General features: G+C 35.2%; 1 protein-coding gene across 7 annotated transcripts in view; it reads right to left on the bottom strand.

The window, feature by feature from the left end:
- Positions 1-1,860: 1,860 nt before the first annotated feature.
- PCDH10 (protocadherin 10) overlaps positions 1,861-24,521 on the bottom strand; it is a 36,543-nt gene continuing 13,882 nt past the window's right edge. The window contains exons 4-7 of one of the 7 annotated variants that reach the window (XM_066996025.1): positions 23,446-23,751; positions 11,164-11,256; positions 9,145-9,219; positions 1,861-6,802 (exon numbers count right to left, since the gene is read on the bottom strand). In XM_066996025.1, the coding sequence (XP_066852126.1) occupies positions 9,185-9,219; positions 11,164-11,256; positions 23,446-23,751 (434 nt within the window). In that variant the 3' untranslated portion in view covers positions 1,861-6,802; positions 9,145-9,184. Of the gene's footprint in view, positions 6,803-6,831; positions 7,262-9,144; positions 9,220-11,163; positions 11,257-23,445; positions 23,752-24,521 lie in introns of those variants that run through there. The other 6 variants (XM_066996026.1, XM_066996027.1, XM_066996028.1 and 3 more) reach the window with 6 other exon arrangements.

The raw sequence follows: 24,521 nt of genomic DNA, 5'->3' as shown, positions 1-24,521 counted from the left end.
TTTTTGTTGCTTATTTTTTTAATTTTATTTTTTAACAGATTTTTTTTTTTTTCCAGAAGCTCAGTGAGGTTTAATTATATCAATACAAGGTATACTGCATTTTCTCCCCAGACTGTATTAATTAACTATCTTCTAGTTCCAGCACTTACTCTCTGGCTTCTTTCTTTGTTGCCAGTCAGAATATAAATCAAACCAAACCTCTAACAAAAACTGAATGGCTGTGAGCTCCAAGGGCATCATTTAGCCTCATCTTCAGGGCTTTGAGCAGGATAATGTTTGCTTGCATTCATCATTTTTTTTTGCAGATAGCATAAGCCACAACAAATATATTGCTCTCATGGTGAAATCTTTCTCTTTCATGATATTTATGTTCCTGAACAAAGCACTATTTAAGTACCAATTAATGTCATCTGTGAGACTAGGAAAAACTGAGCACTCTCTGTCTTCATGGTGGAACAGTCCCACACCACTGGTCTTCTGTCAGCATCCCATAAAGTTCCTGCTCTAAATTAATCTGATACATATGTAAAATAGCTGTAGTGATGGAGGTGGAATTAATGTTTAGTTTTGACATTAGGGTTCATTTAGCTCTTTTTTTTTTTCTGTTTTATTCTCATTGAACAGGAATACCCCCACCTGTCCACACACACGGAGACCCTCCAGTAGGCTATGTCTATACCCCAAGTAAAAGTCAGACCAGAAAAGTTGATAGGAAACATCTTTCAGTCTAGGCCTGAAAGGAGATGATGTGATTAGGAAATTTGTTACCTTCCAAAGCAAAACTTTTGGAAACATTACTTGTTGGGGTTGGTATTTTCTTTGCTTGCTTTGTTCACATTTTCAACCACCAGGTTTGGCGGTGTGAGAATACTCTGGTTCAATGATTTTTTAATTCTTTGCCCATTTGCATTTTAAAAACATGAATATATCTTGTTAGGACTGCATTTTTGTTTCGGTCTTCTCAGGAAATCTGAACAGAGATGTCATTTAACATATTTCATTATTTTGCTTTAAGATAAAATCACTAGAAAGATGTCTGTTTTAAACTGACATATAGCAACATCCGAATTTCAGAACTTGATTGCACAGCTTCTTAAAAGCAGAGCTAGTGAAGTTTCCCATTTTTTTTTTGGTGTGAAATAATTTTATTGCAAGATGTTCTTGCTTAAAAATGCATGTGCATAATGAAAGAAATGAGAACTTCCTTTTGCTCTCCTTCAGATCACTGCAGCTTGGACCATTGCCTTTAATGGAATTAGGCTCTGATGCATATAAAATACAGTTCAGTTTTGCAACCTGAATGTTTGAATCCAAGACTTCTAAAACTTAAGGTTGTTATGGTTACATTCACTTTATCATGTTCTCATAAGGCATTGTTATACAATACATTACTCTTCGTTCTTAGTGCAACTCAAAGATGAGTTATCCAAAATATGCTTTTAAGCTGACCATGAGGCGAACTTTAATCTTTGAAATGCACGTATTCGGAAGCATACTGTTTCATTAATTGCTTGGCTTAACTGAATTTTCCCTACTGTATAATATAATATAAAATATAAATAAATATTCTAATACATATTCACCTTTTTGTCTTCGTCTCTCTTCAGTAAGATTGGTAAACATTATCTGAACCCTGTTTGCCATTTTTGGTATCTTCAGAATGACTACAGTGGTTAACATCCAGAGGACATTTTAATCAGTGCTGACACAGAGAACGAGAAAGTTTTAGCACAGTATGTTTCATCTTGACTCAGCAAGATTTCCAGCACTCACATTTTTACATTTTTGACAGGATGCTTCCTAAATGAAGCATTTGCCTTCTGGAGAACTACACCCACATAGACTTCATTTTTCCTGATGTCTCAGCCAACATACAATATCATGAACTTTATTAACAAATTCAACTTCAAAAACAGTTTCAATTCAAGAAAGCTGTCCAAGTTAGTTCTTGCTCATTTCTTACATATGAGGATATCTACAAAAACACATATGCTTAGCAATGGATTTTAATGGATGTTTGTATTTGTTTGTATATATGTATCCGTTTCATATCAAGACAGATTAGCAGATTAGAGACAAAAAAAGTGAAGGAGTTCTTTAAGACAAATTTGAGCTCTGATTGTAGGGATCAGTGCAACGGACTTAATTGTTTCAGAATTTCCCATAGCATAACATAATAATAAAGTCTTACTGGCTGCCTTTTACTTTACTTCAAATAGAATGAACAACTTTCTGTTCTTCGTAGAGATCTGATGCTAATGCTTTGCAGTCAAACTGCTATGACTAAATGCATATCAAAGATGCTCATTTTGGCCCCTACACCTTTGTACAGATTTTAATTAAAAAGTCCCAATGCCATAGAACTCAAGACTTGAACAAGGAACAATGGCAGGATATGATCAGCTTTCTCCATACAAGACATATAAATATTTAACAGCCTTGCAAAATTGCAATGACAATTTATCAGCCTAGGAAGACTATCTATTTATCCACCTTTTACCCTGAGGAATGATAGTACTTTAAAGGACAAAAAAAAAAAGTCTACTATGAGCAGGTAAAATTTTTAAAGTCAAATGCTGAATTGTATGTTTGATTGTGGGTATAATGCATGAAGAGGGGGCTGAATTCAAATACTGAATACAAAACTCCATTCTACACTAAGGGACAAGTCTAATTTTCTAATATCATAAATGTGTTTCTACCCTTCTCTTTGCATTTACTGATAAGAGTGTACTCCTGTAAGAAAAAAATCCAGTGGCAATTTACCAGATTTTGAACTATCATTACATATACACACACATACTCCCCCAACACACACATATATAGTGACTATAATGCAGGAAGCATAATCTTTACAAATTATATATATCTGTGCACTGTCATTCCACTTAGTTTTGCAACAATACTGTTGAAAAATCACTACACCTTGTTCAAATCAGCTGAGAATATATTATTGGAAATACTTTTTTAATGTTTATTTTTCTCTTAGTAGGCAGCTTAGTAAAAACCTACACTAAATACCCCAAATTTTATTTCAAGCAGTGAAATATTTTAGTATTTCTCAGTTTTGGAATAATCAGTCTGGAAGAAACTAAAGACTGGTTTGGAAGAAATTGAACAGGCAAGTTGCTTAGATATCCATTGCTACATATCTAAACCAGGAATTCAAAATAAAACAAAACAAAGCATATCTGATTTAATTTTGTTTACCTTTATAAAACACTGTCCTGTGCTGAAACTCTAATTTACGACAAAGGAAGTTCATCACACAGACAGCTTGTTCTATTATGTTCAAAAATTTTATGCAAATTTAAACATTAAATATTGCTTCTGATACCTAATTGAAGGATAGACTGTCCTTATTCCTACAGCTGTGTACAGATAACATCATCCGAAGCTCAGTATGCCCTACTAGGAAAATTATGGAATGACAAGACTGAGAAGCTAGTCCATGCCTTTTCTTTGAGGCAAGTTTAAGTACACTTACATCATCCCTGACAGGTATTTTTTGAAATATTCATGAAATCCTTTAATGAAGGCAGTTTCAGAACCTTCCTTATGGATATAGATATTCCTCTGTAATATTCAATCTAAATATTTTCCCACTAGTTCAGTTTGCTTTTTGTCCGATATGCAAATCAGAGTCCTTAGACATTTGTATCACATACGCTTCCAGGAAGAGGCAAATACAAAAGGCTAACTTTTAAAGGCATTTACATACCTATCATTGCAGATAGGCACCTAGTAGCATGACAGATGAAATATATGGAGATGCTGAACAATTCAATTTCAGTGGGAAGTGGCTAGATGCATCAGGTATCTTCCCCACTAAAACATATAATTGGGGAAGAGATTGAACCTCTCCTGACATACGCACTTCTCAGAACTTCTCTTGGGACATGACAGCTAAGTACTGTTTTCTAATATGGCCTAAACCTCATGTCATCAAATGTTACCCTACTGAAATTCACAGTGATCTAGGGAAATCAGCAAAAGTCTAAATATTTCAGGAGCCCAAGATGTAGTACTTCAAAACTTTCTGTTCCTCAGCAGTTCTGTATCCTATCGTTACTCCCTCTGAGACTCTCCCAATGAACTCAGAAGGATGTCCGTGTATACATGGACCAAAGTCTCTATTATCTAACATAAATTAAAAAAGAAAATAAAAGAAAAAAAAGAGCCATGTAAAGATGTGTATATTACATACATAGTTCACTGAAGGAGTTCAGTTATGGAAATGAATGACATGGTTTTATATGGTTAAGTCTTTCAGAAAAAAAATGTATGCAAACGTGAAGGCAGTTTTATCAAACAAAAATACTTCACTATGAAAAAGAAAACAAAATATTTTTTTCCTTCCCAAAGACTGAAAATAAACATTACAGTATACGTCTACAATTGAACAGATACTTGGAAATAAGGAAAAAACAGTTCCATGGAGGATAAAGACTTGCTTTTAAAGCAGAAGCAACAATTTACATGCTTTAAGTGAAAGATATGTCAAAAAATTCATTGCTGTTCTTCATAAAACTAACAAGGCATGTAGGTGACTAAAAGCCCCACCACCTACAGCTAGAGAAACATTCCACTGTTATTGTTTGCTCAAATCAATAGCCATTCTTGGCACTTGGTTGTATGTGTGTTTTCTATGACATATTCATTTTTAAAAGGATCCCCAAAATAGTTTATAGTTATACAAATGTGCTAGAAATATGCATTAAAAGTGTTTAATAAGCATATTTTGCTAAGAGTAGTGAAATTAACTCCAGAGCTCAGTCCAGCTGTTTGAACAGAGAGCTCCCACAAATTGATCAGGAGTCTTGTTTGGATCCTTAGCTGGATGGTTTCCATACGAATGATTTATCTAGCTTCTAGAAACTGGCATTATAAACAAACAAACAAAAATAACGACAAAAGGAAGAAAACTAGACTCAATAACCACAAAGTAGTGGCTAAAATCTGCTTCTCACACATTCATCCTGTGGTAGCACTGGTGGGGATATCAGAATTCGTACATAACAGCATGATCCAAATTCAACTGCAATCAATGAGAGCTTTTTTTGTTGTCTTAATACTGGATTGTCCCTAGGCATTTGTTCAAATTTGGCTAGACGTTGTTTGAAAATACAGTGTTGTATCATTTGTTTTCAATATTTGACAGATACTAAGATACAGCAGGGAAAAAAACACAATACAAAAAAAAAGGGAAAAAAAAGGAAAAAACATTTTACTAGATTTTTACATTTAGTAAATGGTACTTAAGCTCCATGGACATGGACGTAATTTGTAACTTTACCTTTGAAAGTTTACCATTTTCAATATTTCATAGAAAAGAAATGCTCTAAGATAACATTTCAAACCATATAATTGTTACAGAACATAAAGGTTATATGCAAGGGCTTAATCCTTTTCCCAACAGAGATGGTAGCCAACCCCTTTTAAACTCCCGTGGGAGAAGGGTCAGCTAAGAATGTGCCATGTTCCTAATTTCAAACCTCCCTTGTGATAAAAGAGTCAATAGTTTGGCATGTACGTTGCCTTTGTAATTTGAATTCTATCAATAACTATTCCTAGCCACAAGAGAAATATTTTTATGCAATATATTTGTATAATTTCACAAAACTATGTCAGAGAGATGTGCGCTTTTGTGTGTGTGTGTATGTATGTATGTATATTTATGAGTTTGGGATGATTTTCTTAAAATACTTAACTTCACTTACATTATATTTTACATTGCAAAATGTACAGACACCCAGTGTTCTTTTTAACAACATATACAGGTGAGTTTATAGAGCCTTATAAAAGATTTTGTGATTCCAAATTAAAAACCACAGAAATATAATCAAAATAATGGAGAGTGATTTATACCTCTGATAGTACATAGCGCTCATTCTGGTAATATTGACAGCTGCATCTTTGGCATTGAAAAATCATTACAACTTTTAGACAAAATGTTGTTGCTTACAGCTTTTTTTTTTTAAAACAAGAAAAACAGGATTGACCAAAATACGAATATTGGGGAAGTACTATTAAAGGTTTATTTTATTTTTGTTTTTAGCAAGGATAGCTTAGGAACCCTGAATTACCTTCTCACTTTAGTGTATGGTGTAGACTGTATGAATCCATTTAAAAATCAACTAAGTTGTACCACATTTTTCGGAAAATTATATATAATATAATATATATATATTTTATATTTATTTAGAAGCTTTGAAATAGTACAGTAAACACTTTGCAACACGGTGTATAAACTACAGAATGTCTTTGATAATTTTGTGGGTCCTCAGATTAACAACATTTTTGAGACCCACGGGTGAAAAGAACATGATCACAATCTCTCTTGTAAAGTTGGAATAGTCTGGGGAACACTTGATCACACAAAAATAATATAAAACAGTCAAGTTTAAAACAGTGATATTGCATTTATAATGCACATTTTTTTTATCTGTACGATTGGCTTCTTGTGGTGAATATAAACATCTAAAGGGCTCAGTGACATTTTGGAGAGAGAAAGATATATAGTGCTGTAAACAGGCACACACTGATCAGAGAGGCAAGATCAGTTGCCTCTAAAGTTTCTACAGTTCTACACATTTCAACTCATTTCTCAGGCCTGCTGAGAGCAATTAGGTCCTATTGTTGGCCATGATGTCTCCAACAGCACACAAATCCTTCAGTTAGACAGAACTGGATGGCCAAGATAATGAAGTTGAAAGTTGATGCTTTTTGTTGGTCGACTTTTGTGCAAATCATGCTGCTTCAGGTAAGTCCTGTAGAAGTGACTAGCATATCCTTTTCCGTGCTGCAGAAAAGAAAAAAAGACACTTCTGAGAGAAAAAGGAAAAAAGTCAGTCTCCAACAGTTCTTAGGTTTAGTATTTCTTAGAGTGTAGAGAAACAATCAAAACTTGTCACAAACTGCCGCTTAATGTTCCCATTGTAGCAAACAGTTTAACGTTGATTCACTTTTCAGAGAAAAGTCTTTTTGAGGCTTGATAGTCTGAAAACCAAACTTCACATGCTGTTTTATTATTCTGTCTAACATGTCAGGGCAAGCATTCCAGTGTGCCTATGCAGCACCAGTACAAGAACACGGCAAATAGTCAGACTCGCAGGTTCAATGCTACTGGAATTTCCAAGCCTATTTTTTCCTAGTTCATCTTGTTATTTGAAGCAAGATCTAGAATCCCCCAGATTCAGAAGCCGGTTTTCCTTCCCTTTCAAAGTGAACCATTATCCTCATCACCAAATGACCCTTTAGTCTGGTTTGACAGAGAGATGAAAAAACGGTGCATTAGTGCTACAATTCAAATTTCAGCATTTACTGTCAGCCTGAAAATTAACTCATGTTACATAGATGAAGAAGGTCAATGCATTAGCAAACCCACCAGCTAATCCACCAGCTGTGCTAGCTATATTACCTCAAGACACTGGCTATTTTAACTGTAATTGGGAGCAAAGGTAACAAATGATTTGTACTAGCATTCAGAAAGACTCTGGGTTAAATTCTGATCTCAGTTACACATGAAGTCGAGACAAGGAACTGGCTCGCTTGCTGAAGTATTGTTATTACTGCTATCACCATCGTCTTCATCATCATCATTATTATTATTTAGGAAAGCTGCAATGATAAAATCAGCTTTTACCTTAGCTCCAAATCAACCAAATTCTCTACCTGAAATTCAGTATATTTCTGGCCATGAAGTGTTACAACTAAAATAAAAGGAATCCTAACTTCGTAATGAATCCTTGAACTAAGTCATCCATATATACACATTGATGCTTGCATGCAAACTACACAAATATATCCAGTCTCCGTTCCATTTAACAAAAATATACATTAGCCATATTATTCACTATATATACACACATTCACCAATAAATATATGCAATTTATCTACTGTATCACAATGAAGTTGGATTACTTACAGGAAATGTTAACATGGGTGTTGTGTGGTTGTTTCATCTAGCCTGCCTATCCCATAGGATGCATGCAGAAAAATGTGACGAACATTTATTTTTAAGCTATTTGTTCAATATACAGACACCTGCCAGATGTGTTATTAACAGTAAAATTAAAACAACTAATATATTCTGGTCTCGATGTTTCAATTCTGTAGCAAATTAGTAGCAGAATGTGAAAGGATTTTTAAAAGCTCCTGCAAGATTTTGTTAACACTGGTTAAGATTAATGAGACAGAACCTTCATGACCTTTTGCTGCTGTATATGATCAGACCAATCAAGTTTATAGACAATTTTATAAGTATATTTTTAAAATATAACAAGAGACAATAACTCTGGTAATAGTAACAGCAGTAACAAGATCTATATTTGATCTTCAACGCTTTCTCCAAAAGCTCATTAGTAATCTCACTTCTCTTGTAAATAGGTAAGCAGAGTATCTAGATTGCTGTCTGCCACTGAGGACCTCATACTGCAGTACAGGCACAGTAGGACTCTCACGGGATCTGTGTACACAGACATGCAGCACAGCCACTGCTGCTCTCATGCAGCACTACTCTCCTTCTCTTCCTGCCTGCCACAGCGCATTGGGGTTACTGACCTGGCACCTGAGGTACACAGAAAAATCAGTTTGTCTAGGATTTTCTTTCGGATAACACAGAGACTGAGCTACTTGATGGGTTTAATATTTTGCCAGTACATTTTTAAAACTTTAAACTTTTATTAATGTGCTTATATTACAAAATAATCAAGCCATTTTATAAAAATAACTAAATTTTACTTCTCAGGGTGCAGAACACCAGCGCTCTCCCCACCTACAAAAGCACTTGACCCAAAACCTAACATATCTTCTGCCAACACACGAAATGCGTTGGATTTCGAGAGTGAGTTTTGTCCTCTGTGGTTTTTTTTTTCTGTGTTTGCTCAGAAATTTATGTGCAAGAAAATCTCTCCATGCCTATACCAGTTTCCGTCTTTTTACAGATGGGGAATATAAGTCAGAGAGGTTAAATGGAAAGGAGGATGGACTTCACTTAAAACAGAGGGCAATAAAAGTTCTGGTCTATTTCTGGTTCTGTGTGTGTGCATGCATGTGTGCTCATAAGTAAACCTGAAGAAGAAACACTAAGCCTCTCTGTATCACAATTTCTCCATCTGTAAAATGGGAATAATATTGCTTACCTATCTCCTAGAGGTGCAGGAAGGTTTAAATCACTATTCTTTATAATCCACTTTGAGATCCAGAGATGGCAAACGCTATAGAAATGGAAGTATCAGAGTCAGTGTAAGAGCTGGAACAAGAACACCATAATTTCTGGTGCCTAATTCTCCTCTGAGATCCCAGCTCTCTCTTTCATCTCTATTTTCTTTGCTGTTGCAAACTCTCAAACCAAGTGCATAGGGAAGCTTCAAGTCTGTGCGAGTATGGATGTTAGAAAAAGGGTTTTAATGATGAGCTGTTTCCTAATTCCATTAATGTAATTACACATTTTTTTTTAATATATTCTAACAGCGTTTGAGGCGAACAAGATGATTAAATAATCACAAGCATTCCAATTAAAATTCTTAGGGTACGCGATTTATGCTGTACTGACTATTGATTCTTCTCCAAAGACCTTAACAAAGGTTTTGAGAGTTACAGTAAGAATGCTTAATGCATAAAATTTGTATGGAATTTCAATAAAAACAGGAAATAGAACACAGCAAAAATACATTAAGATTCAATTGTCCCTCCATACGCATTAGTAAGTCTCAGCGGTGAGCTAGTTCTGTGCAGGCTGATGACAGAAGACATGTAAAGAGATCAGTGGTAGATGAACAGAAAAAGAAATGAAAAACACTAACGTAAGAAACAGAAAATAGAAAATAAAATATGCAATGATTATTCCTAGCTTATGGATCAGAAACAAACAGAAGATACTGTAAAGCCCTTATAAATATATCTTCCTTCCACTCTGTTGTGAATCATCCTATTGCATCCAAACTTGATGTCAGACTACTTACAGCCATACAGCCATGAATACAGTTATATACATTTCCTCTTCTGGCAATCCCTAAAAGGGATTGTTTGTACTTGGAAGACCTTCAAACTCTCTGAATAAAAGAGTTTTCCTGCTTAGCATTGCTAGCTAATCTAACTAGAACAGAGAGAAGGCCCACTGCTTCCCTCCACTGCTGGCAACCCAAGCAGCAAAAGAAGACACATGCTGTACCTTTTATAACTATTGTCACTTTCTCTGTACTATATTTAGCAGCTCCATAATGTCCTACAGTATGATATCTGCAGTAACAGAATGACTGCAGAGTTCCCCCAAGTGCCAACAGTCTAAAGATCCCAATGAATCCCTAGCTAATAAAATCTCCAAAGGGTATGGAATGCCATATATGCTGCTGCTGTTATGGAAACATTACTGATCCCCCTCCACACAGGAGAAAGATGACACTTCAACCTAGAAAAGTCCTCTTTAAAAAAAAAAAAGCTATGCAACTGGAGAGTAGGGGGAAAAACAGTACGTAAACTGTCATCTTGCTATTGCAGATCCTAATTCTCTAAGCTAGCACAATAACCAAGTGCTATTTAACTTCCTGTGGGTGCTCAGATAGGCTTCTATGCAAGCGCTCAATGCATTTTTGCGCTTTTGGGTCCTCTGCATAAAATGTGTGCCTCACAATGTCATGTTTATGCAGATCAGGAGGCCCCCATGCAACTGATACAGAGATTACAGAAGGCTGTAATCTCCTTGTATTCCACTTAGAAACAGCCCAGCTACTCAGGCTGTACAGCAAGTACCTTGCGCTTGAACAATAATTTTTAAAGCAATTAATTACCTCAGATACATTATGGCAATGTCAGTTTTAAATTTGCATTAACTTTGACTTTCTTCATATTTTTATGGTTTGCCCTACTGTCTATATGTTAATTATATCAGATGAAATATTGCCCTTCACTAAGTCCCACTGGCATTGACAGAGCCAGGAGTGGAAAATACTAGTGACAAGCAACAGGCTGCAAATTCAACATTCCTGTTCTGACTCAGCCCAACTGAATAGAGAACACAATTTAAGTAGTGGTAGAAGGTATCCTATACAAAACAACCTGGCTGTTTCAGTGGAGCTCTAATTTAGTTATCAGCAACCACATTTTTGGAAAGAGGTCAACAAGTGAACGGGAATGCAGAGTAACTACTATAGCTCCCTCACCCTTTGTAGTGGTGTATCCAGGTAAAGGGTGAGACACACGGCTGGGGCTGGGGGATGTAGGATGGGGAAGATTACTCTGCTGCCACCCACGTTCTGTGGATAAAAAAGTATTCCAGTCATTGCAGGTCTCAATTCAGTATCTTTTGCAATCCATAAAGTCTTTTTTCTTTTAAATCAACTATTACTCAAAGAAGTATTTTAAAGCATTGCTAATAAAATTTATGAAGACTCCATTAATGGCATTATAAGAGATTGACTTAACCAGTCCAATTGTACTTTGGTACACAAATATGAAAATAATTATTTTATCAGATATCTTTTCCTCATGAATTAGTCTTTTTTTTTTCTCTATCGAATCCTTAGTTAAGAGATTATGTGCTTCATACCTATGCACTCTGTAGAGCACTCTTGCACAAAATAGCTGGTGTTCTAGATGCCCATGTTACATTTTACCCATTTTGTGCTTTTATTAACTCTGCATTATATCAAATAGTTGAAAAAAGTAAGATGGAACATACTTACTTTTGTACCTTAAAAGAAAAAAAGGCCAACTCTGCCCTAATGTCAGTGAGTCAGTTGGTTCTAGTGGCCATTGTTTATGTGCTTATGTATACATGTATATGTAAAATACGTGATAGGTCTGAAGACTCTTAAAGACCTACACGGGAGGTAGCCAAGAATGAGGCCACTTTCTGTCTGGCCATTACTGACATCTGATAGATCGGCAAGGCAGAAGAAGCTCCCGCATGCAAACATGTATGCAGAATTTGTCTCTAATAAAGACTCATGACTGAAATACTCTTTATGGGATCTGCAAAACACAAAATATAAATAGTTTCTAAAATAAACTAGCAGCATTTGGACTGACATGCACAATTACCCAGATTTCACCCCAAATCAAAATAAATTGTGAGTATTAGGTCTTCAGGCTGTGAATAAATGAAGTAGGCCAAGATGCAAGAGTTTAGCAATTGTTGCAGTGAATCTTTGCTAGAAAGAGACTTGCCTTTATTTAAGTAAGCACACTCCACAGCCCATTGAAATCTATCCTTCGAGAATTTGTCTTTACTTCTGGAACAAAGATGATTATGCCAAAGAGCTATCTTTCACATTTAGTAAGCAATGTGACCACACAGATTGTCCTTCCTTTTGTCTTGCATTAAATGCATTATACATTTCCCTGCCCATATTCATTTAAATCACTTCAACAGATGCTGATTCCCAGCCAAGTCAAATTTGACAGTGGTGGATACTGCATTGACCATAATCTAGTGAATATGACAAATAATGTTATCTTTTCCATGAAAAGGGGGAAAGGGTTTCGTCCTTTGCACTTAAATACAAGTGTTACTTTTCAAATTTGAACATAGTGTTGAATTCTCTATCAACAACTTAAACAAATTACCATTCTTTTTTTTTTTTTTTTTTTGGAAAAAGTTTAATGACCAAATTTCTGACTGATGCACATTGCCACTTCCATTAGCTTCATTTCAAGATCTGAAAATACATGCTTAGTAAAATTATTTTCCTATTTTTAAGATGTTTCTGATCTTTGGTGCCCACGTACTTCTGGAAGTATGCTGACACCACCAGGAGTTCTTTGAACATGTCTTTGTGAATATTTTGGTATGACAAACAGGCTTCTTGATACAATTTTTGACACTTCATGACAGTCATTGAAATGTTTCTTTGGTGCTATTGAGTGCCCTGAGATTTATATTCTACCTGGACTCAGCTGAGTCTCTGGAATTTAAAAAAAAAAAAAAAAAAAAGCACTACAGTTCTTAAGAATAGGTATTCAAGTCCCTATTCACATAAAAGAATGTTTAGCACTATCCTCAGAAACAGGCTTAAGTTTAAGCACTGACCTTAATCGACATATACGTTACATTAACCATGTGATTAGGGATTTTCTTTTGAATCAAGTAATGTTTTTTGTCATCAATGTTCTGTGGCACATAAGATGTTTTTACTTTATTTTCTGTGCTAAATGCTGACAATTTTTTTTCACTGCTAGGAACAGCCCAGTGACATAGTACACATCAGATTTGATTTATCTGTTTGCCGTTATTTACTGCCAAAACAATGCTTTTTAGTTACTACAATGCAGTATAGAAAGTGCTAAGGTATATTCTATAATGTACCATAGAGACACCAAAGTCAGTTTTTGCACAAGACAGAGTAAGAACAAGAAAGCCTCTTCATCTTTCTACATTATTACAACTGTATTATCCACCTGAAAACACTAAAGATGATACATGACATCACCTTGCAGTCAGAGAATCATGGAACATTTCATTTTTAAGAGTTATTATAATTATGTATTGTATTAGGACGAATTAAGTAACTCCTAAATTATTTATGATGTATGTCATACAAATTCCCTAAGAAGATTCTCCATCAACTCATTCTAATTGCATATGTGTTCTCATAGCAGATTAACTTTCTTCCCAATTCACTTTAACCTAATAATTTTGGTACTGTCCTTAGTAATACCAGTATTTGATTCCTTTTTTTTTTTTAAAAAAAAAAAAAAAAAAGATTTGCTTATGTATTTGTATGCAACTATCACTTCTCCTCAAATCTTTTCTCCTTCCTCCATTTTTTTTCAGAACTCAACATTTTATTGTACTCTCCTGAAATCTACACTAAAACGTCTTTAAGCTGACAAGCCTGAAAATGAGCATGTCAGTTTGAGAGTTAAACAATGCAGAATACACTGAATGTTGACTACAACGAGACTTAAAATTTTCAGTGCCCTGGGAAGAAGAAGAGGGATATGACCCAGTCCTTCTAAATTGCTCTTAAGTGCCTACATTCCCTATAGATTCAAGTGAAAAGCAGACATATGTATATATATGTATATATAAGTTGCAATTTGGTGGCCTTCAGAGGTGCCTAAATTAATCACATTGAATTGTGCCTGAAATAATTAAATTTACTTGTTCTGACACTAGGTAACATGCATTACAGTGTTACATCAGCATCACACTGTATTCCTATCTAATTTATCTTTGCCATTATGTTTTTTCTACCACCTCTCTCGCCTGGTAGTAGTAGGATTTGGCAGGTACATCCCCTCTCTTTTTGTGAACGTTTTATTTCCCATTGAACTAAGCACAGTACTTTCATGAGTAGCACTTAGATTTCAGAGTTCTTCCCAGTTTGCCAAGATAATATATTTAAGTACATCATATAAACTTCTTGCAATCCTTTCAAAACTTCTCTTATTCAAAAAGACATATTGGCACAGTTTCTAGCCTTTAATGCAATGTGCCCTTGACTATTCTTTGTTACAGTACCACTAGAACAGAATGATTTATGTCCACATTATTAAAACTTCTCAGTCATATATGGGGCTATATACTGTGATCACATTCAATCTGCTTTCAGGAATGGTCCCTGGCCCTCATTCTCACACACACCATGCCCAGGACTTGTTAGGGAAGAGAGCTAGTTGACACAGGCCAAAGGCACTGCAGAGGGTGCAAGGGTATCAACCGTAACATCCCAGTTGGGAAGGATCCTGTTTTAATTAATTAGAAGCAATAAGCCATACTGGACATCAAATATACTGCAAATACAAGACCACAACACTTTATCTCAAGTAGCAGAAAAACGTTATTCCTGCATTTGTTTGTGAGCAAGAATTTTTTCAGATCTTACTCCGCATCAATACCACTGCTATATGCAGCTACATTCAATTGTCACTTAAATGCCAATTTGAGAATAGATGGATGCCAAATTAAAGCACAAATAGGCAACTAAGAAAGTGACAGTGACAGAATGTTACTCTGACATAAGATGAATCCACAATATCAGCATATATAAAATTCCTTACGAATAAAGAAAAGTTGTATTTAAGCAGTTTCGTAATAAGTCCTTTTCCAGTTCTGAATGTAAACATGATGCTGAAGGTGAAAAAATAAAGTCAGGGAACTCAGGTCACTTGCTAAAACAGGAGTCCATCATCCCTATAGCTTCCTTAGTGAATCTAGTCTGCAACCATTTTTTCTAACCAAATCACTCCTGTGAAAATACCACATAGTATAATACCATTTACACATGTAAAAGATTCATGTGTATGCAAGAAATGATTGATATACTCTTGCAACTCATCTATGCACATAAATTTCAGGCAGAACTTAGGAATCAAGTTCACCATGTCCACAATATTTTCTTCAACCAATAAGGACTATTATCCTATCAAAGAAAGAGATTAAATTATTTTAGCAGTTTGAATTTTTAGTGAAACCACATTGCTTATTATTCATGATATTTAGTTCTTCCAGAAATTTACTAGGTATAGAAGTTAAAAAGTCTTACAAGAAGGTACCAAATATGTAATTTTTCACTCTTCTGACTTTGCCATACCACGTTTCTAAAACAAATTAAATACATTGACAGGTACTTCCCAGCAGCAGTCATCTTACTGCTCGCCTGAAACTGTGGATTCTCAGTGCCTAGCGTACAAATAGAGCTGTTTACAGGCTTGCCAGAAAAATGGCAACACTGATCCCTATAGTGTGCTTGTTCAAACACGATAGATGCTGTCCCTTCTTTTCCTATTTGTTTCATTCTTTAAATGGCTTTCCCTATTTTTTGTCCTTTTGTCAAGAAAAAATTAGGAAGGGATACCCTCTAAAATTAAGGCAGTGGAAATGAAAGCAGAAAATTTATTTTGTGCAGGAAAAGAGCGTGAAACAAGAATAATTTCCTCTGCTGTATAGCCCAAGGAGTTTGTAAGAGAGGAAAGCAGAGAGGAAAAGACTTTTCTGCACACAGACACAAGATTAGGAGTACATTCAATACTCCAGCTCCTGACCATCACATTAATGTCTGTGCATGTAAGAGCAACATTTATTCATACTGAAAAGAACTTGCCTATCAAAAATAAATAACTTCAATGCCTCGGAAAAATGTAACTGCAAACATCTCATTGCTTTCTACAGAAACTCACGTCCATAACTGGCTAAATTACTTTTGAGATAGGATTTAAATTTGAAAGATGAGAATCCCAAAAATAACTCCTGAAGTTTCAAACAATTTTTCTGCTGGTTTCTCCCATATTCAACTAGTAGGAATCCAGAAAACAGAATTTAATTATTTAAAAAACAAACAAACAAAACAAAAACAAACCAAAACACCCACACAAAACAAACTTTCCAGAGATGGCATAACTCACAGCAGACATAAGCACTCTCAAAATTGACATAAATGAATAAATATAGCACAAGTCTGAGACAGTTAAATATACAAGACTTCTATGTGATCCAGTCAGAACTAGCAAATATAGACTTCTACAGCTATTAGAAGAAAAAAAGTTGGATAGATACATATTTTAGGACAAAGCAAATGTAGAATTTTCTTTCAAATAAGTTATTTAAATTCCTTTAACCTTCTTCAGTCATTTTCCTGCACTATAGATGCAAAGAGCTCTACAGTCCTCCTAGATAAAAGATGCTATGTAAACCAAATAACTGGTGCTTTTTTTCCATCAGTGTTTTGAGTAACACAGGGAGCTCTAAGACCACAGTTAAATAAAAGGACTTAAGCAAATAGCATTTAAATGTAACAGCTAACACCTGTGCTTTAAAATTAAAAGAATGCTTATTTCTTATTCTTACATTCATCTTTTTTTTTAAAAAAAAAAAGTAATTTGTAGGTTTTACTGGGCTACAGCCAAGTTATCTTTGCATATTGATATATTAATTTCTAATTTTGTTTTCTGAATTATCTATTTCCTTTCTATTATTGCTGTAATACCCTGTAAGAGTTCTTCCTTTTGAGTGATAGCTGCAAGAGGAATAAATTCAGATGAAGAATTCAAACCAGTCATGAACATAAGATAAAAATGCCTTTCAGAAGTTATGCAATAATCATTGAACAGTGAATCATCTTAACTGGTTTATTCAAGACCACACAGTACCTACAATAATGACTAAAAACACATCAGTCTTGCACTCCTCTGTTTATATTTTAATTAATATTACCTTTTAAAGGTTTTGGTTTTTTTGTAAACTTTATTTACCTGATAGAGATGTATTTGAACTAGCAAACTTTAGGTATAAGCGAATAAATCTCTTAGCATTGCAGATAGAGTTATCTGCATAAAAAGTATACAGTTAGGTTTATTAGCATTACATGTTGGCTTTTCAACTCAGCCTCCATTTTTGCTGAGCAGCTCGGCATGGAGAAAATCTTTCTCATTTGTGCAGAAATGAGAGTTGTACCCTGTCATGCAGATAAATTCCTCAATATACGATAAGAGTTCCACTGTCTGTAATGGGATATGCAGGATATTCAGCATTGCAGGTCAGATTTAAAGTTGAAAGATAAAATTTTAACATTAGTTTTGAGCATGAAACTACTGTTCCCAAACAACTCTTTCACTGTGTACATACCATTATTTGCTCATTCATAACAATAAAATTTATTTATTTTTTTAGTAATTTGTTTGCTTTTACTAATGTGCATATTTACTTCAAATATGTGGAAACTGAAAACAGTATTCGTGAAGGGACTAGCAGGCTCACAAGATTATCTGATTTGTATTAGAAATTAAATAGACTAATTTTTAAAAACAAAAATGTAGAAAGGATTGATAATTTTAAAAACTTGTGTTCCAATCAAAATAACTGTTATTTACATTTATGCAAATGCAATGCTATAATGTCTATCACAGCTGTGATTTCCAGCAATAAGATGCAAATAAATAAGAAGAAAATTCTTCTTCCATTATATTAAATGTACAAAATGGTAATTTGCTTATTTTTTTGGGAAACTTTTCCAAAACAGCAAAGACTTGCTTAACACTCCTTTTATATATTTATGTTAAATAATAGCAGAAAATTGTGTTACATGTCCTGCCACACAGAAATAGCCTTTGTGATCCTAAAGATGTCAAATGCCCACCCAAAATCTTTACATGTGCTTTTTTTTATTCCTTTGAAAAACAATCAGAGGATTGTGAGACGTATCTTGTCCTAGTGGAAAGACAAGAACATTTTTCTCATCTAGTCCTCTATGTCATTTGCTCTAGTCTAATTCAGGGGGATGGATAATGACTGTAAGATAAACCATTCTTTGTGGTATCTCTGTGGTAGATTATTTGAAATAAATTGATGGTCCCATTCCTAAATTCAACCGGGCAAAGACTTTTTGAAAGCTTTTTAATTTTATTTGTAAACCTAGCTGACTTGAATACAATGAGTCGAGCAGATGCCAAAGATTTTGTAGAACCAGAATCTCGGATTACATCTACACTTTCTACACTTCTGCTCAGACCCAAGCCCAATCTCCCTGATCGTGCACAGACCTTCATTGCACCTCTACTGCAGAGTGAAGCAATGGCTATCCAGGCTAAGAAACAGAGACACAGGATGAACACAAGCTTTGTTAAATATTTTGGATGATACAAACAAGACTAATGCAAGTTATTTGTCTCTGTAAACCTAGACCTACGTACATCTATCAAAGGTAGCATAGAGTATCCCTGCGACACAATACAAAACGGTTAGCCGAAGAAGGTGATTTTGTTTCTTCTACTTAGGCTACCTTACTTAGGCTGCTGTCTCTTTGGGAAAGGGATCAGTTTTTAATTCCCTCTCTCTCCCCGTCATACCTAACATGATAGTATCCCGATTCATACATAAAATACATTGATGGTGTTGGCATCATTGATGGTGTAGTTATTACCATGATAATTTTCTAGTTTCAGCAGTGAATGCAAAGATGCTTGCATGTACGTAGGAAATATTGCAGAGTTGATTAGGGGGCTACTTTGGATCACAACTGTTATTCCACAGTATCTCCTGGCATGGATGCTATTATCCTGTGCAGTAAATTGTGCCTTTATGTAGCTTATTTTAACTTGCTTACAAAGTAAATTAATCTATGCCAAAGTAATTTCTAGAGCAAAATAAACATTTCTACATATACAGTTAAAGTATTATGGCAATACCTGAATATTTTCATATATTAAAAAATCCTAACCTCTTAGTATGAAGAAAAATACATTAAAAAATGTCAGTGCATAGCTTTTAGGAAAGCTCTAAACTATTATTAAAAAATGCATGTCTAGAACAATCCACAATTACAGGAGGGAAAAAAAGAATACAGGAAAATAATTTAAAAGCTACTTATCATCAGTTGTAGACCAACACACTAGTGAGATGAATGAAATGGTGCTAATCATACTGTTCCCACCTGAGGGCATTGCCCAAAGTAATAGATGACCTAAATATTCAATGACCTAAGCCCCAAAAAAACAAACAAGCAGACCTCTTACTTGCCTCTTCTCCACTACAAAGCCCTTTATTTGTCCCCCATAACCATGAGTTTGACAGATTACTCTAGCATTTCTGTCAAATGTGTATCAACTTATCAAATGTGTATTATCTTCCCATTTCATGACATGTTTGCTCCTCAATTGTTTTGTTGCTCTTTTTTAACTGAAAATGGCAAATGGAGATGCCCAGCTTAACTTCTCTGTGTTCATTCACTCTCCTGTTTAATTCATGTCCCTATGATAGCTTGTCTAAATTAATTAGTGCTAAACTTTTGATATGGCTTTGCACAGAAATATTTTCAGTATTTTCACCATTATGCTATGTATTTCTATGGAATGAATAGACCGGCTAGAGCAACAGATTGGTATGGTTTGTGTAATGTTTTTATAATAGTTTATCTTAGTGTATTTTCAGTTCAATTCCTTTTTACAAGTTGACAATTCATTCCCACTTGCTGGCTCTGCACATCGGGGGACATTTTCCAGGGACTCATTCCACGGTCTTTTTTCTCAAGAAGAGGTCAAATTTCTCATAACATGCATTGCCATCCTTGTTTGTCTTTTCTAAAGCTGAGCATTGAAGGTGCCCATCAGAACGCAGTTCAGGGATCTCCAGGCAGATGCAGCCTTGAGCAAACAGGCTCGTAATGGGGCGGTGAGAGCTCCACGTTGAGCTATCAGTTCACATCCGTACCCACTGCACTCGTGGCACAGCTCAAACTAATAAGTCCTCTCAGCTGTTCCTCTGTGACGACATTGTTGTGCAGCTTCCATTTACAGAACGAGCTAATTCAAAAGCTCAGGCTTCACTGAATTATGTGGACATACATAGTCTATTAGAGACCTGATTAACCTAAATCATTTTATGTCATCTGCAAATACTGTCCCTTTTATGTTCATTTCCTTTTCTAGAAAATTAATGCTTTAAAGTCCATGGATCTCCATACAGATGCTAGGAGAACTCTGCTTCTGCTAAAGTGTCCCATTTATCCTTATGAATTTTTTCTGTCTCTCAGACACAAAATTTGCTAATGCTTTCCCTGCAACAACACTTGCTTACTTTAGTAGCTTCTTCTACTACACAGAAGCTAGGCTAAAGGCTTTTTTTGACAGTTCAGATATGCTGTATTGATTAATTCTCACCCACTCTGTCAAAATTCTAATAGATTGACGATCTTTCTGTGCCGTTTTCCTGGACAGATGCCAGCTACCTTGTTCTTAAAACCCCAGTCACAATTTTATGTCTTGTGCTAACGTTTCTTACCAGTCTCAAATTTACAACTTTTTCTAGTACTTTAAAAAAAAATGATAAATACAATTTCTGACTTTCTTTGGTCACTAGCTTTTGTTAAAAACTGATTATTAAAGAAACATATAAACCCTTGGCTTCTTCCTATTGTTGTTTTCATCAACATCCTCTTTCATGATGCAGTCTTGAACAAGTAGTTGAACAGGTTACCTGGGATGGGCAGCTTCCTAAAAATGCCTTTCTTTCTTTCTTACTCCCTCCCTCTATCTCTCCCTCCTCCTGTGAAGACAATTTCAAAGAAACAGTTTACCCTCTCTGTCCTAACTGTGGCTTGAGAGACCCACCAATTCTCTCCTAGACTTCTTATATTTGACATCCTAAAACTTGTCTGTATATAATTTCCTGACTTTCACTATTTGCTCTAAGAAGTTCCTCACCTTTCTTCTTTTCCATCCTAAAATTTACCAGCTAGAACATCTGGTCTTTACAGATCATTTTAATTAATACCTTTTCCAGTTCAAATACCTTTTGAACCATTCAATATACTTTTCCCTCTTTGCTGCCATTTTCTTTTACATACAGCTGTTTTCATACATGCTGAAACTTTTTATACAGCATTTTTGCTGAACATGAGGGTCTCGTTTCATACATTTTAATCACTTCTTTGAAAAAATTGTTCTACTGACAAACTGTTCTGATACAATCTTTTTTGTTAAGAAGTTGAATTTAAATGTTATTAAAGTTGTAGTCACTCAGTGGCTCAGCTAAAGTTCCTTCCTGAATCAACTTCCCCTCACACATTCCTCTTGCCTTATTCATTGAACACATTATTAATAATGAATTATTTACTCACTGCTACAACTGTTAGGCTCATTTTATTTTCTTTTCTCCTGTTATTTACTATATAATTTTAATCTAAAATTTTACTAAAGAAACTATTCAGTAAGGGAAAATAAATATTACTGTTTTCTGGCAGTTTCTGCTTCAAGATCCAAAGAAAAAAGGCAAAATTAAATCTGGATTCTCAAGTGTGGATTATATAATACCACTCATTTATATTGTTTGTTTTAAACATTTTACTTCCTATTCTTCATGCCCTTATACCAGGAAAGTGTAAAATGTGGAACAATGAAATGTGGATCAATGTCCGCATGTAAACACATTCAACAAAACTACTTATGTTAGCTGAGCAAAATTTCAAATCCCTATAGTATGAATAAGAAAGTCATTATTACATTATGTCACCAGATATAATCACTATTATAATGTACATACTGCATCAGAACTCTGTTGTTGTTGGACCATGACTGCTGTAAAACCTTAATTTTTTAACTGAAGTGATAGATATGACATCAGTATTGCTAAGTTACAGCTTAGACCAGTTCGGTAGAGTCATTACATCGTAGCTATGTGAAACTTCATATGGGTCTTCAGAGTATGACCAGATGATCGACACCTGGCATTTTAGCTGACTGCCTCAGGACAGTTTTTTTAGTTGCTGTTGTTTTTTTTGTTTTGTTTTAGGAATGGCTTCCACATCTCATAATTGGTACCCTAATTTAAAAGCTTTCGGTAAAGCAAATCTGAAGACTGAAATGGTAAGAAGACCTCTCTGAAAGACTGAAATTCCCGGACAGAACTAACTAGGATGAAAGAACTGTGTTGTCTGTGCTGAGAATGATCTGTAGCAAAGATCTTCATACTCCAAAACTCCCAGTGAAGCACCTTTCAGAACTGATAAATACTTTATAAAAATAAATAAATGAATAACATTCATTGATTTGTTTTTTTTTCTTCCTGATCTGCTGTTCTTAAAGACTTCTGATGCTTTGAAAAGAGTTAGGATTGCAATGTCAAAGTCTTTGGCTTATTTGGATGAGATAAGCATCAAGTTAAATTCTTGAAGTCAAGAAGATTACAGTCTCTAATAAAATACAGAAGGCTACTAAATAGAAAGACCTATTAGATCAACATAGTACTCAAGAGCTCTACGTCTGTCTCAGACTCTACAAAATTACAAGTCTTTTTGAGATCTATGACACTTACGTCACCAAACCACAGTCAAAAGTTGACCGAAGAGATAAGATTTTGGAACAAGACAGAAGGCGCTGAGGAACACTGACAGAAGTTGATATTACATAGGCTGAAAGATGATCAGATGGAAAGTAAAAAGTTTTATCTTCTTCCTTCCAAACCCCTAATGTTAACTATGTAAATAATTAGTTTAAAATAATAATCATCAAGGTACTGCTCAATATAAAAGATAAGAGGAAAAAATAATGAGAAGCTCCTAGGACATTTGAAAGGAAAAAAAAAAACAAACCAAATCAAACCAACGAAAGGGTTGACTTTTTTTTTTTCATTTTGACTTTCTATTTGACTTTTTTTTTCATTTTTTTTCTTAAAAAAATGTTACCCTGTCTATTTTTAAACCAACCTAACCATGAAAAATTTGGAAATAATCCAGCATCAGAAAACAAATTTGAGTAACTCCCCCACTAATGCTATCATCTGATGCTTTTGTAGTTGACAATCATGTCTTACTAACAAGAATCAAGGTCTTGTCTTTTTTAAAAAGCACTGAATGATGCCTTCCTCAGTGGTGCCTGACCGCAAGGGAAGCCATTTTTCCCCACTGCTTCTAAAATTTTGTTTGTATTATTCCTATTATGAATAGCAGAAAGAGCTCATTTTTATTCCCGCAAAGGGAACACTTTCATACAGCCTTGTGAATAGTACTTACTCAAATATGGTGGTTTGTAAGGCGCTCGTGTATTAGACAGCAGTCCATCCAACTCCTTCCTCTCCAGAGTGTTGTGAAGGGCCTTCTCTTTGCCGAAGGTGGAGAAGGACCTTTCTGCCCCCGGCTGGGCTTCTGGTGTTTCAAACACTTCAGTGTCTGGAACGGAGTCCATGCCAGGTACGTGCAGATTGCTGCGGTAATCTGCAGCTTGGCGTCCATCGGATGGGACAAAGGAAGGCATCCAGCACCGATCTGAGTGGCCCAGTGCTTTACATTCCTCTGTGCAATTGGAGAAGAGATCCATGCCTGCAAGCATGAGAGAAAAAGAAACTACAGATATAAGCTTCAGCATCATGAACGGCTGCTGACAGATAAGAAAGACTGCTGAGAAAAAAGAGAAACCTCCTAAGAACTTCTTCCACTACCTCCATGTCAACAAAAAAAATCTGATTGTCCGGTCTTCAGAAGTCAATGACACCACTGAATAAGTGTAAATAAATGCTAGAACGTCACACACATGCACACACACACGGACAGAAGGTATGACAAGAAGAAGGGTACTGATGGTTCTAGCTCATAAAACAGCTTGCCGATCTCACTTTTTAGAACCCGTTTCAGTAAGGATCAGTTGGCAACGTCTGTGTTTCCAGACATTGTTCTCAGTCAAAAATACACATTTAAGAAGTGAAGGAATTGTTTTTGCATAAACTTATCTCTGACCAAAGAAATGAAATGATACGATTGAGGAATCACAGATTTCATTTATGAAAATGAAATATTTTTAAGTCTTATAAAGGAACTAGCCGTGCATGCGTGCACACAGACAGAACCTATTGAAATGAAAAGCAGATCTTACAGAGTAGGAATCCAGCTTTTAAGTGATCAAGATGGCTTACTAAATCAATCATTACATCATTATTTCAGAAGCAGTGTTCACTGCTACCACAGCAGTCCTTACTATCTAGTCATCCAAGTAATGGGATGGAATCCTATAGTAAATAACTCTAATTAGCAGTACAAAGGTAGCTGTAGTCCAACGTGATATGGCTGTGGATACTATCGACAAAATTGTTAAT

Source organism: Anser cygnoides, chromosome 4 (assembly GCF_040182565.1).
Source record: "Anser cygnoides isolate HZ-2024a breed goose chromosome 4, Taihu_goose_T2T_genome, whole genome shotgun sequence".
In the NCBI taxonomy this organism is placed as follows: Eukaryota; Metazoa; Chordata; class Aves; order Anseriformes; family Anatidae; genus Anser; species Anser cygnoides.
The sequence above is the reverse complement of the archived record's forward strand: the minus strand, read 5'-3'. Positions and strand labels throughout refer to the sequence as shown.